Consider the following 14,008-nt stretch of genomic DNA (forward strand, 5'->3'; position numbering starts at 1 on the left):
AGTGTCCTGTAGGTACTCCACCGTAGGTGAATTCGCAGCAGTAGCCCCTGAAAGGAGGAGGGTTCAGAGCTATCGTGCTGTGGCCGTGGACAGAACCGCTGCTGCCACTGCCTCATCTGGTAGGTGAAGGTTGGGAATGGCATAATGTTTGGCAAAGGTGAAGTTTGAAGACCATGTAGCAGCCCTGCAAACGTCTTTTAGCGGAACACCTTTCAAGAATGCAGTTGATGCAGCGACTGCACGTGTTGAATGGGCTCTCGGTTTTTGTAATAGTGGTCTATTATGTAGCACATAGCATTCCTTTATGCAGTTCACTATGATCGATGAAATGCGCTGTGCTGATAATGGGTGGCCCTTAGAATGCTCGGCTGCAGACACTAAAAGCATATTTGTCTTTCTGATGGCTCTAGTCCTTTCTATGTAAAAGGCCAAGGCACGTCTGACGTCAAGGGTGTGTAGACGTGCTTGCTCTGCAGAGGTATGGGGCTTAGTGTAGAAAGTGGGAAGTACTATCGGCTCATTAATATGGATCCGTGAGTTCACTTTTGGGAGGAAAGTGGGTTGAGAACGTAAGATGACTCCCTGATCGGTAAACACTGTGTATGGAGGTATAGCCGATAAGGCAGCCAACTCACCAACCCTTTTTGCAGAGGTTATGGCAATCAGACAGATAACTTTCATTGTGAGGATGCGCAAATCACATGTGGCTAGTGGCACAAAGGGTTTGTGCGTTAGCACGTTAAGAACTAACTCTAGGTCCCACGGCTGCGCTGGTTGTGTGTGATGTGGAAAAAGATTAGTCATGCCCTTCATGAAGCGCCGCATCATTGGGTGAGAGAAAACGGAATATCCTTCCACAGAGTGGTGGAAAGCGGTGATTGCGGCAATGTACACTTTAATGGAAGCACAACTCAGAGAAGAATCCTTGAGATGCACGAGGTAGTCCAGAATCCGGTGAATGGGAGCAGAATAAGGATCCAAACATGCCATCGAGCACCATGCAGAAAACGGTGCCCATTTGTGAAGGTAAGTGGACCTTGTGGATAATTTTCTGCTGTGTAGAAGGATGTGTTTGACCCCTTGTGAGCAAATCATTTCTGTTTGTTGGAACCAATTAGGAACCAGGCTGTCAATGCCAGAAGATCGATCTGAGGATGGAACAAGTGCTGGTTGTTCTGGGAAAGAAGGTCGTGTCTCTTGGGCAAAAGATACGGACGACGCGCCGACATTTGATGAAGGTAAGGAAGCCACGTTTGTCTTGGCCAGAAAGGAGCTATCAAGATTACCGTGGCTCTGTCCATGAGTATCTTTTCTAGCACTTTGGGAATTAGAGGTGTGGGAGGGAACGCATATAGTAGATGATGGCTCCAATCGCGTTGGAAAGCGTCCCCCTTGGAACCCTGTCCGATTCCCACTCTTGAACAGTACTGGGGACATTTGGCGTTCATGCGTGTCACAAACAAGTCCACTGCTGGAAAGCCCCAGGAACGGAATATGGTTGAGAGCACGTCCGGGTGAAGCTCCCATTCGTGCTTCATGGAAAAATGCCTGCTCAGTGTATCGGCCATAGTGGTCTGTTGACCGGGTAAGTATTCTGCAATGAGGGAGATTTTTGTGGTGAATGCACCAACTCCATAAAGTGATCGCCTCGGCACAAAGTGACTGGGATCGGGCTCCGCCCTGCCTGTTTATATAGTATACTGTAGTCATGTTGTTGGTAAGAATTCGGATGGCTTGACCACGAATCTTTGGAAGAAACTGTCGACAGGCATTACGCACTGCACGCAATTCCAGGAAATTGATATGCATCATTGACTCTAAGGGGGCCCAAAGTCCCTGAGCCTGATTATGCTCCAGATGCGTACCTCACCCTAGCAACGATGCATTGGTGGTTAGTTGTATTGTTGATTGTTGGCGATGAAAAGGGACACCCGACATCAGGTTTTTGGAAACCGTCCACCAAGCTAGAGTGTTTCTGACGTGAGGGGGAATTGATACCTGTCTGTGGACATCTCGAGCATTTGGAGTGTAAACAATAGCTATCCAATGCTGGAGACAACAAAAGCGTAGTCTCACGTGTTCGACGACATACGTCGTGGCTGCCATGTGTCCCATAAGCTGAAGACATTGAACTATAGATGGCTTGGGACTGGTGGTAATGGCTTGTATGAGGTCTTGCATCACTTGAAATCTGGTCATTGGTAAGAAAGCACGTGCGCTGGTTGAGTTGAGGGTGCCCCTATGAACTGTATCGATTGGTGGGGCATCATGGTCGATTTCGGGACGTTGAGGATCAAGTTTAAGGCCTCAAAAACTGTTCTTGTGAGGTGCGTCCCGTGCGGCACCTCTGCCGCCGAAGGAGCTCTGATTAGGCAGTCATCCAGGTAAGGGAATATCATTATGCTGAGACGACGCAGGTAAGCTGTAACTACTGCCAGAGTCTTGGAAAAAACCCTGGGAGCCGATGAGAGACCGAAGGGCAAGACCCTGTATTGGAAATGGTCTGCGCCTAAGTGGAACCGTATAAATCATCTGTGGGTCGGGTGTATCGCAACATGGAAATAGGCATTCTGCAGATGGAGGGACGTGAACCAATCTCCGCTGTGAAGAGCTGTAATGATGGTGGTTAGGGTAACCATCCTGAAACGGTACTTCCGTAGATACCGATTTAGTCCTCTGAGGTCGAGAATTGGCCTCCACCCCCCCCTGATTTTTTCTCCATCAGAAAATATTGGGAATAAAACCCCCTTCCCCTGAACTTGTTTGGTACTGCCTCTGTTGCTCCGATGGCGAGGAGGCGATTGACCTCTTGTTGTAAAAGAGGCTCGTGAGATGGGTCCCTGAAAAGGGGGTGGGAGGATTGAGAGGGGGTAGAGTGATGTAAGGAGTGATATGTCCTAGCGTAATCATTTGCAGCACCCATCTGTCGGTGGTAATGCGAGACCACCGATGTTGGAAGGGTCTCAGGTGATGATGGAACAATGTCTGTGCAGGACTGGGATGGCTGCTGAGCGGAATACTGCAGAGACCCTCGATGGGAGCGTCAAACTTGCTGTTTGGTAGTTAAATGGCCAGATGGTTTTGGTTGAGGTCGTCTTCTCTGCTGGTGTTGCCGGTTGCATTGCTGGTCCTGCTGTCTGTATTGGGATGGCTGAAAGGTAAACGGTCTTTGTTTCTGATAGGGAGTATACCTCTTACGACGAAAAGGAGGTGTATATATTCCTAGGGTCTTGAGCGTGGTTTTTGAATCTTTACCGGAATGTAGAACTTGATCAGTTTTGTCAGAGAAAAGATTCTGCCCATCGAAGGGTAGATCCTGGACTTTGGAAAGAAGGTCTCTGGGAACTGCTGCCTGGTGTAGCAAGGATGCCCTGCGCATGACCACAGATGTGGCTGTGGTACGCGCTGCAGTGTCCACTGTGTCCAAAAGCTATGTGGAGAGCTGTTCTGGAAGCCGCATAGCCTTCTTGGACTACCGCTTTGAGGCCCTCCCTCTTGCTCTCGGGTAGATGTTCCAGCAGGGGCACTAGCTTAGAATAGTTGTCAAAGCTATGATTAGCTAATAATATGGAATAGTTCGCCATACAGAGCGTAAGAGTAACAAACGAGTAAACCTTTCACCCAAAGAGGTCTAGCTGCTTCATGTCTTTGTCCGGCACATTAGGTCTCTGTTGCGGGCCCTTCGTTCCTTGTTGGGCTGCATCAGCAACCAGAGAATTCGGTTGGGGATGGGAGAAGAGAAATTCCATCCATTTTGCCGGGACAAAATATTTTTTGTCTGCTTTTTTGTTAGTGGTTGGTGCAGAAGCTGGCAGCTGCCATATATCGTCCACAGTCCCAAGGATGGCATCATCCAGTGGGAGACCCACCTTGGCCTGATGTGAGGGGTGTACGTTTCTGAGCAGATGATGGGACTTCTGCTGGACGTCTGCAATCTGCACATTTTGTGAGTCTGCAATTCTCCTGAAAAGGTCTTGGAATTGTCGGAGATCGTCCGACAGTGACATGTCTCCCTGGAATACTGCATCGTCAGGCGAGGAGGGGGATTGATCAGTGGGGGACCGATCCTGATGCTCATCCTGAATGGAATGTTGTTGTTGTATGACCTGTGGCTCAGGTGGGTGGGAAGGTGGGATACCTGACGGAGTTGGCGGTCTGGTTGCTGGTGGTAAGGACCGATGTTCCCTGCTGGATGATATGAGAGACCGATGTGGAGAATTGGATATTGATGTATGCCGGGTAGAAGAATGAAAATAGTGCCTATATTAACGGTGATGCTGAGGCGAACTGTGATAATAACGAGAGCGGTGCGGTGATCTGCTGTAATAATGGCATCTATGGGAACCATAGTACCCCAAATGACCCGAGCCTGATGGAGACCTAGGAGATTGGGATCGTCCCCTGGACCTCAGGGGTGGAGAAGGTTACCAGTGGTAACGGCGTTTTGGTGAGATGTGTGGAGAGCAGAAGACTCTTTGTGAATGCCTCATGGATTGAGCTGAATGCACCGATGAAGGAGAAGGCAGCTCCGGCGAGAATTGGGTATGATCTGGGGTAGGAGATGGTGTAATGAATCTCCGAGATTTTCGGCATGTGCTACAGTAGTCTGCTCTGGTGAAGAAGTGATTAGAGTAGAGGGTCGTATAGACTTTTCTCCTTCCACCCTGGGAGCTGGGCGCGGTGCCGCGTTGCAAGGGACCAGTGAACTTTGTGGAGGAACATCCTCCAGAGCCGGGATGAATTCCTGTACCGAAGCTTCGGTCGGTGCCGGCGAGTCACTCGGTGCCGGTGAATGGCATGGTGCCCAGGAATCTGTCGGTGCCGAGGTGGCAATCGGTGCAGCGAGGGCCATCTGTGCCGAAATTGCTTCTGGTGCCGCACTCGTAGGCGGTACGGAGATTGCTCTCAGTGCCATGTGCAGCATCAGTACCGGGGAAGGCTTCAGTGCTGATGGTATCTTAGGTACCGAAAGAGTCGAGGGATGCGCAGCCCAAGTGCTACGACTGTGCTTCGCCTTAGGCGGGCCACGCATAGGTGGCAAGCCGGAGGTGCCCAGTTTGTCCCCCATGCTAACACGTCGGGGGAAGAGAACACGAAGGCGATGGTCTTTTCTTTGCCTTCTTCAGAGACGGTTTGGCCAAAGGATCCACTGACGATACAGCAGCTGCCGTATCTTGTGGCTATAATGCCCTATAAAAGAGGAGCATTTTAAGCCTCATGTCCCTGTCCCTCCTTGCTCTCGTGGTGAGTTTGGAGCAGTGAGGACACTTCTGAGGTATTTGTCCCTCACCGAGACACCTGATACAGAGAGCGTGGCCGTCGGAGGTGGGCATTGATTCCCAGCATGAGCTGCACATTTTAAAACCAGGCGAACCTGGCATGGTTGCGTCTTTCTTCTTCTAACGACTGATAGGAAAACTATTTACAGGTAACTTCTGAGAAAATTTTTTTTTTTTTAAACTAGAACGACTACGACTAAATAACTGATGAGTAACTTCTAAGAACTAATCTATCTAAATTCTTTGAGTTCTTCCTTTCTCTCACTCTGACAGAGTCTGAGGAGAAAGCATTAGTCCGTCCGTGGCCGAGGACGGTCTGGAGGAACTGGCGGGAGCCGGACTGCGCGCACACAAACGGTGAGAAAAGGCACGAGCCGCGCTTCGCGCATGCGTGGTCCAGCAGACTACAGCTGGAAAAGTTCTCCGATCTGCAGCACCAGGACAAGCCCGACACCTACAGTGGAGCACCCACGGGACACTGCTCGAAGAAGAAATATCGGTTACTTATCTTTCATGACTGTTGTTCGAGATGTGTTACTCATTCATGTCCATTCCAGCATAGGTGTGTGCTTGACCTGAGCACCCCTGCTGAAAAGTTTTTGTCTCTGAGGTAACCATCGGGTCTGATGCCTTCTGGAGTTGCACTTTCATAGCATTGGTATAAAGGACTCTGACAACCCATTGACCCCTCAGCTCCTTCTTGCTGGCTAATTCTGACCGTGAGGCAGGAGAGGGTAATTGGAATAGACAAAAGCAACACATCTCAAAGAACAGCAACTACGGAAAGCAAACATTTTTTTCTTCTTTCAGTACATGCTTGTGTCCACTCTAATGTACTGGGAGGATTTAAGTTAATTGACAAACATATTGTTGCACTGCTATGCCAAACCTAACCTGCTGAGGGATGGCACAGTGAAACGCAAGTGTAGACTAAAGATCACATTGCAATCTTACATAGGGACTTGTACAACAAATGCAGCTGAGGATGTTCATGTCCTTGTGGAGTATGCTGTCAGGACCAAAGTAGGGATTTTCATCAGACCATACCGTGTGGCTACAGGACATGATCCAGTTTCAGCCCAGAAAATTTCCTTGTGGAAGACCCTTCATCCTGTCTGTAACAGCTACAAAAAATTGTTTTCCAAAATGGATTTAGTTCTTTTTATGAAGAAGGCCAGTATGTTTCTGACATCTAGCGAGTGAAGCCTTTGCTTCTGTTTGTTGGCATATGATTTCATACATAAAACCAAAAGAAAGTTGTACTGGTCAGTACAAAACTGTTAAAAACACCTTTGGGTTGCAGGCTGGGTGAGGATATAACTGTATACAAGTTCTGAACCAAGGGCTCTACCTCCAAGACACTATCTATACACAAACTTTCACATCTACATTTGAACGTATATGAGCAAGTACTCAAAAAATATTATGGAGAAAGCATACAGATTCAACATAGCACTGTATAACAGTCAAACATTCACCTTCCCTGCTTCAAAGGACTCAATAAATGGACAAAAGCTGCAAACAATACAGATTAAAATACACAAACATGGAATGGTGGATGAGCCCTTTAACAGGAGCTGGATTCTAGTTTTGAAGTGGCAGTATAGCATAGGTTAACTAAGGGTCATCTCACATACCAGGGGGTGAGGGCCAAACACAGAAGATTATATGAAGCAGATTAAAGGTCCACTTAAGAATTACACTTGAGTGGACAAACGGGAGCAGCAAGAAATAAAGCTAAAACCCAAAGTAAGGAAGAGACCTAGAAGGAAAGCTTAAGCTTTTGTGTAAATATTGAAGGGGCAAAAGTAAAGCCATGGTCAGACTAAGGCTACATTTATTACTCATCTAAATATAGATAAATTCAAAGTGCCACCAACAGTACAAGTCACAACACAGATACACTTTCATGGGTGTAATAAATAGATAAACAACTAGAGCCAAAGAAACTAACATAAAAGGATGGCCAAAACTGTGTTTTGCTGATATTGTCACTAGGTATTTTCTGAGAAGACACTGCCCTTTTTCCTGTCAATATTTAAAGTTCATGGAAAGCACCACCATGATAACAAATTAAGTATGCTCTCTCCATGAAGACAGCCCAAGCAGTGGCCACTGGAGATGTAAAAAGTTGTGGGGGAAAAAAATGTAACTCTGTAACCGCTAAAATTCTAGCAGTTTCATGCTGCTGGGGACTCTGCAGCGTCACTTTTGCCGGCCCTGCTCCCAGGGAGACTTCGCTGCAGCTATGCACTATACAGCTCCTGGGAGCAGGGCCGGCAGAGGGTGCCGGTCTTGCTCCTGGGGGGAGCCAGATACTGCAGAGCTGCAAAGAAGCTGCTTCCCCAGGTGTGGGGCCAGGCTGCTACTGGCCCCCTGCTCCCAGGGAAGAGGCTGGCAGCACCCCTTGCCAGCCCCACTTCACTGGTGCAGCAACGCCTCCTCCCTGAGAGCAGGGCCAGTAAGGGCTGCGGCCAGCCCAGCTCCTAGAAAGGGGGCTTTGCTGCAGGCTCTGCACTTGGCTCCCCAGGAGCAAGGTCAGCAGCCCATGTCAGCCTCACTCCTAGGGAGCCAGTGTGTACCTGGGAGGGTGGGGGGAGGAGAGGCAGACAGTCGGGCCCACCACGGAAAGCGGCTGCGCTGGAGAGCCCCGCAGGACTGGAACAGCCCCCTGCCTAAGGGCAGGTAGAGAGCTGCTCCAGCCCCTGCCACTTAACCAGAACCAGAACCAGTAAGCTTCATCTATTAAGGGTGAGGCATACTAGATATCTTTTTACATCCCTAGTGACCACTTACTGAGACAAATAATGAGTTGGGCTGAAGTAGTATTTTTCTGTAGTAATAACACTGAATTCTAAAATAGCATAAACAACACACATACCTTGATTACTCTGAAACTGAGATAACGTTTGTTCAGCATGATTATTTTATATTCATTGGTGCCATCATCCATCACATGGCGGAGGGCAAGCAAGGAGGGAGAGTTGGAAAGGACAGCACTCCTCCAGGCAGGGTCCCCTTCATGTGCTATAACGAGGTTGTGCTCATGGGACACAATGGCTTCATAGAGAACAGTGGGGTCATCGTATTCATCTGGGGAAGTGAAGTGATCCTAAATCCAAGAATAAAAACCATTATTTGAGGACCGCTTAGTGCCAGAGATGCTAACTGCATAAAAAAAATACAGATTTCAGACATCAGAAACAATATTGCACAACATTACTTGTAATTAAAACCAGATTCCCACTATTATTCAGGTTAGTCCAATATCCCCAATATCAAATATTTAAGTTTGGAGGCAAGGAGAAATTTATCTAGTACTAGTAAAAGTTATAATTTTTATACTATTGAAGATGAACCACATCCATTCTGGTTTAATTAGCATCAGTGACAGTCCTGTCACTATATCCATCCTTCCTTCCTTCCTTCAGCATTTGAGGAAGTGAGTTTCAGTTCACAAAAGCTTATGCTCTAATAGCCTAATACATTTGTTAGTCTTTTAAGTGTCACTAGACTTTTTGTTGTTTTTGCTGAAATAGACTAACACAGCTACCTCTCTCAAATCTATAATTTTTATATTGATTATATTGTGTATCTACAAGATCCATTTGTATTAAGTTATGGCTCTTTTTTATATGGAAGTACAGATTTAAATTCCAAAAAGTGAAGATCACATTGGGTTACTTTTTTCGTTGGTTTGCTTGTTTAAGTGCCTAGCACAGTGAGGCACCAAATCTGAGTGGCGATACCTCAGAGCACTACCACAGTGCAAATGGTAAGTCAGTAGTTCTCTGTACTATGCATTAATGCAAAGGATTAGGTTTAAAAACATTTTGTATTGTTATGTACTTGTGTATATATTTTTATAGACATCTTCCATTTTTTCATGTTTATCATACTATAATCAGGTGCATATTTTGTAGTGGCCTAAGTAATATTTTGAGAGCATTTCAAGATTTGTGAATTGTAATCCTGCCACTATTACCAGGACATTATATTTGTTTACTGGAGTTGTTTTCTTCATTTACTACTACCGGTTGTCATTTTATATATGCTACTAAATAAATATGACTTAATGGCACCAGCTGACCCAATAACTGCTGTGCCACTACACGATAGTTTTTGGTGACTTTCAGACATTGTAGTGATACAAGCACCATGCATTTATTTTATTTAGAACAAGCTTTTTTATTTAACTCACTCAAAGCTTGGATCTGTATGATTGTCATAACTCAACAGAACAGATGTTTCAATTGCCAATTGTTTTTCAATCCAAGTTGCAGCTCAGCGGTTGTTTACTGCTCTCCTTGATTCTGTACCCCCAGTTCACTGGAGTGGAGGATGCCAAATTTATACTGTTTCAATATTAAGGATGTAGAAGGTTAACCGGTTTACCAATTACCCAGTAAGCATTAGTCTTACTGGCATTCTTGCCCACTAACCAGTTAACCGGATGGCTGGAGCAGGCCCCTGCTCGTGGCATGGTGGGCCCAGCCAGTAGGACCCTGGCAGCAATGGGCCTAGGTGGAATAGCCACCTGCCTGAAGGCGTGCAGGCCGGCCAAGCTGGAGAAGTCCTGCCCACAGCAAGGCTAGGCTGTAGGAGCCCCCTGTCCATAGCCAGATGGCCAGCAGGACCCCTGCTTTGAGCAGCCTCCACCAAGAAACCCCAGCCACTTTGCATTACCCCTTCATGATTAACTGGTTAAACGATTAAAATTATCTTGTTTAATCACATAACTTTAACAAGTATTTTCAAGTGACAGTGAAAACTGTTTCAGGACGGAGTGACACTTAGACATATAAATAATTTCTGGAAACATTTGCCCTCTAAAGGTACATTAGAATGAATTCTGGTTCACATGTTTGAGAGAATTCTTTCTGATTAATCCTGTTTCACACACATAATTTCCCAATAGGGTAAAAGCCAAGCAAGGGCACCAACAGTCTCTGTAGACCCCTGCGCAAGGGATGGGGTCGAGGGAGGAAGGGATGGGGCTTGGGACAGCCAGCCCTCAGTGCCACTCGCAGAACAATGCTGACCTTCCTTCCAGTCTTCAGAGCCACATGGAATGGCACTCTGGCAGCAATTTTAAGAGCATGGGCCTTTCAGTCACAGGACCCCGGGGCAACTGCCTCCTTTGTCCCTCCTTTCAGTGGGCCTGAGGAGCAGCAAGAGGACATGGAAGGTGTACTCTGATTCTGAGATTGGCAGCTGATGTCTTTGTGATGGGGTAGAGAAGTAACATTAAGTGTTGGTTATTATTGCCATACTTTTTCAAAGTTGCAGATCTCAGACTTTTTTTCTTTTTAAAAAGCCAGAGTCTCAGTCAAAAAAAAAAAAAAAAGTCAAGGTCAGGAACTGCACTCTGGGATAGGACCCTCCACATTCAGCCAACTGCATATGCAGGTGTGGGTAGGTCTCTCACGGGCATTACCCATGGAACTTGCTAGGGAGCCCTTTTTAGGTTTTATACTGGCCACTGAATATTCAGTGTATGGTGATTTTTTCAGGCATTGACTCAGACTCATAGATTTTAAGTCCAGAAGCGACTGTTGTGATAATGTAATCTGACCTCCTACACATCAGAGGGCACAGAACTTCACCCCACTATAAATCCAGAACATCAGGCTGAGTTATTGTAGTCCTCACATCATGATTTAAAGACTCCAAATTACGGAGATTCCACCCCGTGCTTCAGTTTAAACCAGCAAGTGACGCATGCCACCATGCCGTAGAGGAAGATAAAAACAAAAGTCTCTCCCAATCTGACAAGGGATGAGAAGGGGGGAAGAGTCCTTCCCAACCCCTAATATGGTGATCAGTTGAATCCTGAGCATATTGACAATAGGGATGAAAGCGACTAGTTGACTATCCAATAAGCATAAACTTATCAGACAGTCAAGTAGTGACTCAAAAAGTCACTCTTCCCCTAGTTGCCTCTATTAGAGAGGCAGCAGGCAGGAAGCGGGGAGGAGCAGGAGCCAGTACTGGGGTGAGCCGGCTTAAAAGCCAACTCCTTCCAGCTCCGTCTCCATGGGGGGGGGGGGGGTAGAGGCACAGCAGGGACTGAAGCAGGTGCGGATCGCTGCAGCTCTGCATTTTAAATGTAGCTGGAGCTACCCCTGCAGCGGCTCTGCAGAGCAGTCCTATAGACTAATCATACAGTTAATATAAATTGTATCAACTATACAATTAGCCTTATAACCTCATTTTAACAAGACCCATATGCCATACACGTAGGAGAGAATTCACTGTAGTAGCTTAGGGCCCACCTCATCTGGTGTCCAATTTTGGATACTAGCAGTTGCAGATGTCACACATCATTGTAGGCACTCTCATCATATGGGAGTTTTTTACTCCCACTGCTCCTCTTGGAAGGATGACCTTTACCAGAGATGAGCTGCAGAGAGTACAGTGTGTGGAGGTGATGTGAATTAAGGGTCTACACTAAGTTCCCAGTTTATCAATTATCCATCCCCTCCACAAACCCTTCTTACCCTCCCCTATCTCTTTCTCTCTCTCCCCTTTCTTTCCACTTTTCCACCAGAATGGCTAAATTAGATGTTCCAGTGGAATATCCCAACTCAAGAAATACCTGATATCAGGCATTAACAAGTGAGAATTTCATGTGCTTAGAGCTACTCAAAATACAGAGAGGGGAAGGAAGTATGACTGAATGAATTCCCAAAAAGGGAACAGAGCCAGTCATGCAAGTCAATGAGTTTGACCAGGAAGACATTATATTATATTGTGTTAACTGAACACTGTTTCACCTCAGTTTGATTCATCAGTGTCAACAGGGCCTTATAAACTTTTAAAACACTGTCTTTAAAAACATATTCTAGAATTAGCTAGTTCCAGCCAACACACATTTACCATAAATGGGATTTAAAGGTTGGTGCACTGGTGAGGCAAGCTGTGTGGAAAACTTCCATATACCCTCATTCAAATCAATCAGCATGGACAAAGCCAAAAGAACGTACATCTCCCTGTTAACCTTATTACCTGATGTAGTTTGAGTGACATGCGTATTCCAGGGACCACCACTTTTCTCAGCAATTCCATGTCTGTAAAGATCCATTCATCTCTGATTGAAGAGATACGGAAGTCGCCCTTAAACAGGGCATGCAGCCCATACAGGAAAGATTCCAAATTACTGTTCAGGATGGAAAGTAATCCCAAAACATTAACATATACAAAATCCTCCACAGGCAGCATCCCTTCCTAACATCAGTAGAAATACTGATTTATATTATATAACACTGAACTGTAGAGATAGGTACATTCCTCTGTACACTAAAGAATAACCACACTGCATCAGACCAACGGTCCATCTGGCCCAGTATCCTGTCTTCTGATAGCAGTCAATGCCAGGTGCTTCAGAGGGAATGAACCAAACAGTTTTATTACTGTTTGAGCCATTCTGTGTCATCCAACCCCAAGATTTGGCTCTCAGAGGCTCAGGGACACTCAGAGCATAGGGTTCATAGATTCATAGACTTTAAGGTCAGAAGGGACCATTATGATCATCTAGTCTGACCCCCTGCACAGTGCAGGCCACAGAATCTCAACCACGCATCTCTGTTAATCTTAGCTTGCAGTCACTATGAACTTATCCATTTTTTTAAACACAGTTATAGTTCTATGCACTGTATGAAGAAGTAGCTTCCTTATGCTTTAAATCTGCTGCCTGTTAATTTCATTGGATGATACTAGGTTCTTGTATTATGTGAAGAGGTAAATAAAACTTCCTAATTTATTTCTGCAGTTATGATTTTATAATCCTTGATCATATCTCCCATTAATTATTTCCTTTCCAAACTGAAAAGTGCCAGTCTGTTTAATTTCTCTTGATACAGAAGCTGTTCCATATCCATAATCACTTCTTATACTCTTCATTGTACTCGTTCAATTTCTAATTCATCATATCAATCAGGGAGGAAGAGACAGGGACAATAGCAGGCATGAATAAAATAATAAAATCTAAATTACAGGAACATGGGTTTAATTAAAAATACAATAATTATATTAACATTTGCAGGGCATGCTGTAGTTACAAGAACTTGACAGAATATACTAGACCAGTGTTTCTCAACTGGTGGTACGAGTGCTTTCTGGGTACTTGTTGGGAAATCTGGGGGGTACGTCAATAGAACTGAAATTTGGAGAAACCTGAATTTTTGTTTTAAGTTTTACAGCGTTTTAAAATTTTTGTAGTATTTACACCCAAAAATTTCCTCACCCGCCCGGCTATGATTAAGTTGTTTAAACAAATGTGCTGCAATTATAGAAAAGATTTTTGTGTGCCTGAAAACTGTAGGTACTGGGTGGGGGTACTTATAATTTTTTTCTTTTGCAAAAGGGGTACTTTATAAAAAAAAGATTGAGAAACACTGTGCTAGACCAGGAATCCTGAGTCAGATTAAGTCATGAGTGCATAATTCGGATGCTTTTTTAAGCAGCTAGAACTTTCCAGGGGAGAGCAATACTTTAGCATAGGTATCCATCAGGAGTTAGCCTCAGTTGTGCCCTTCTTGAAGTAGTGATTAAGAATTTTACTATCTTCTTTTGTTTCATTTCGTTACTTCCATTTAACTCACCAGGAGGATGTCTCACCATTTACAATTACTTATTTTTAAAATCTAAATTGCTATTATTGTGAGTGCTATTTTGCTATTTTCAAAAATGACTTGGGCATTTAGACTTAAGTTTTTCCAAGTGAATTT

General features: G+C 45.2%; 1 protein-coding gene across 9 annotated transcripts in view; it reads right to left on the bottom strand.

Annotated features, from left to right (window-relative positions):
- Nucleotides 1-14,008, bottom strand: part of PCNX1 (pecanex 1) — a 162,359-nt gene that overhangs the window by 18,035 nt on the left and 130,316 nt on the right. For 7 of the 9 annotated variants that reach the window (XR_012903471.1, XM_075927290.1, XM_075927293.1 and 4 more), the window contains 2 exons: nt 12,288-12,438; nt 8,161-8,391 (listed from right to left, as the gene is read on the bottom strand). Coding sequence is in view for 8 of the 9 variants with exons in the window: in XM_075927290.1 (XP_075783405.1) it covers nt 8,161-8,391; nt 12,288-12,438 (382 nt within the window). In the remaining variant the exon portion in view is untranslated. Of the gene's footprint in view, nt 1-8,160; nt 8,392-11,554; nt 11,683-12,287; nt 12,439-14,008 lie in introns of those variants that run through there. The other 2 variants (XM_014577124.3, XM_075927291.1) reach the window with 2 other exon arrangements.

This window comes from Pelodiscus sinensis, chromosome 4 (genome assembly GCF_049634645.1).
Source record: "Pelodiscus sinensis isolate JC-2024 chromosome 4, ASM4963464v1, whole genome shotgun sequence".
Taxonomy (NCBI): domain Eukaryota; kingdom Metazoa; phylum Chordata; order Testudines; family Trionychidae; genus Pelodiscus; species Pelodiscus sinensis.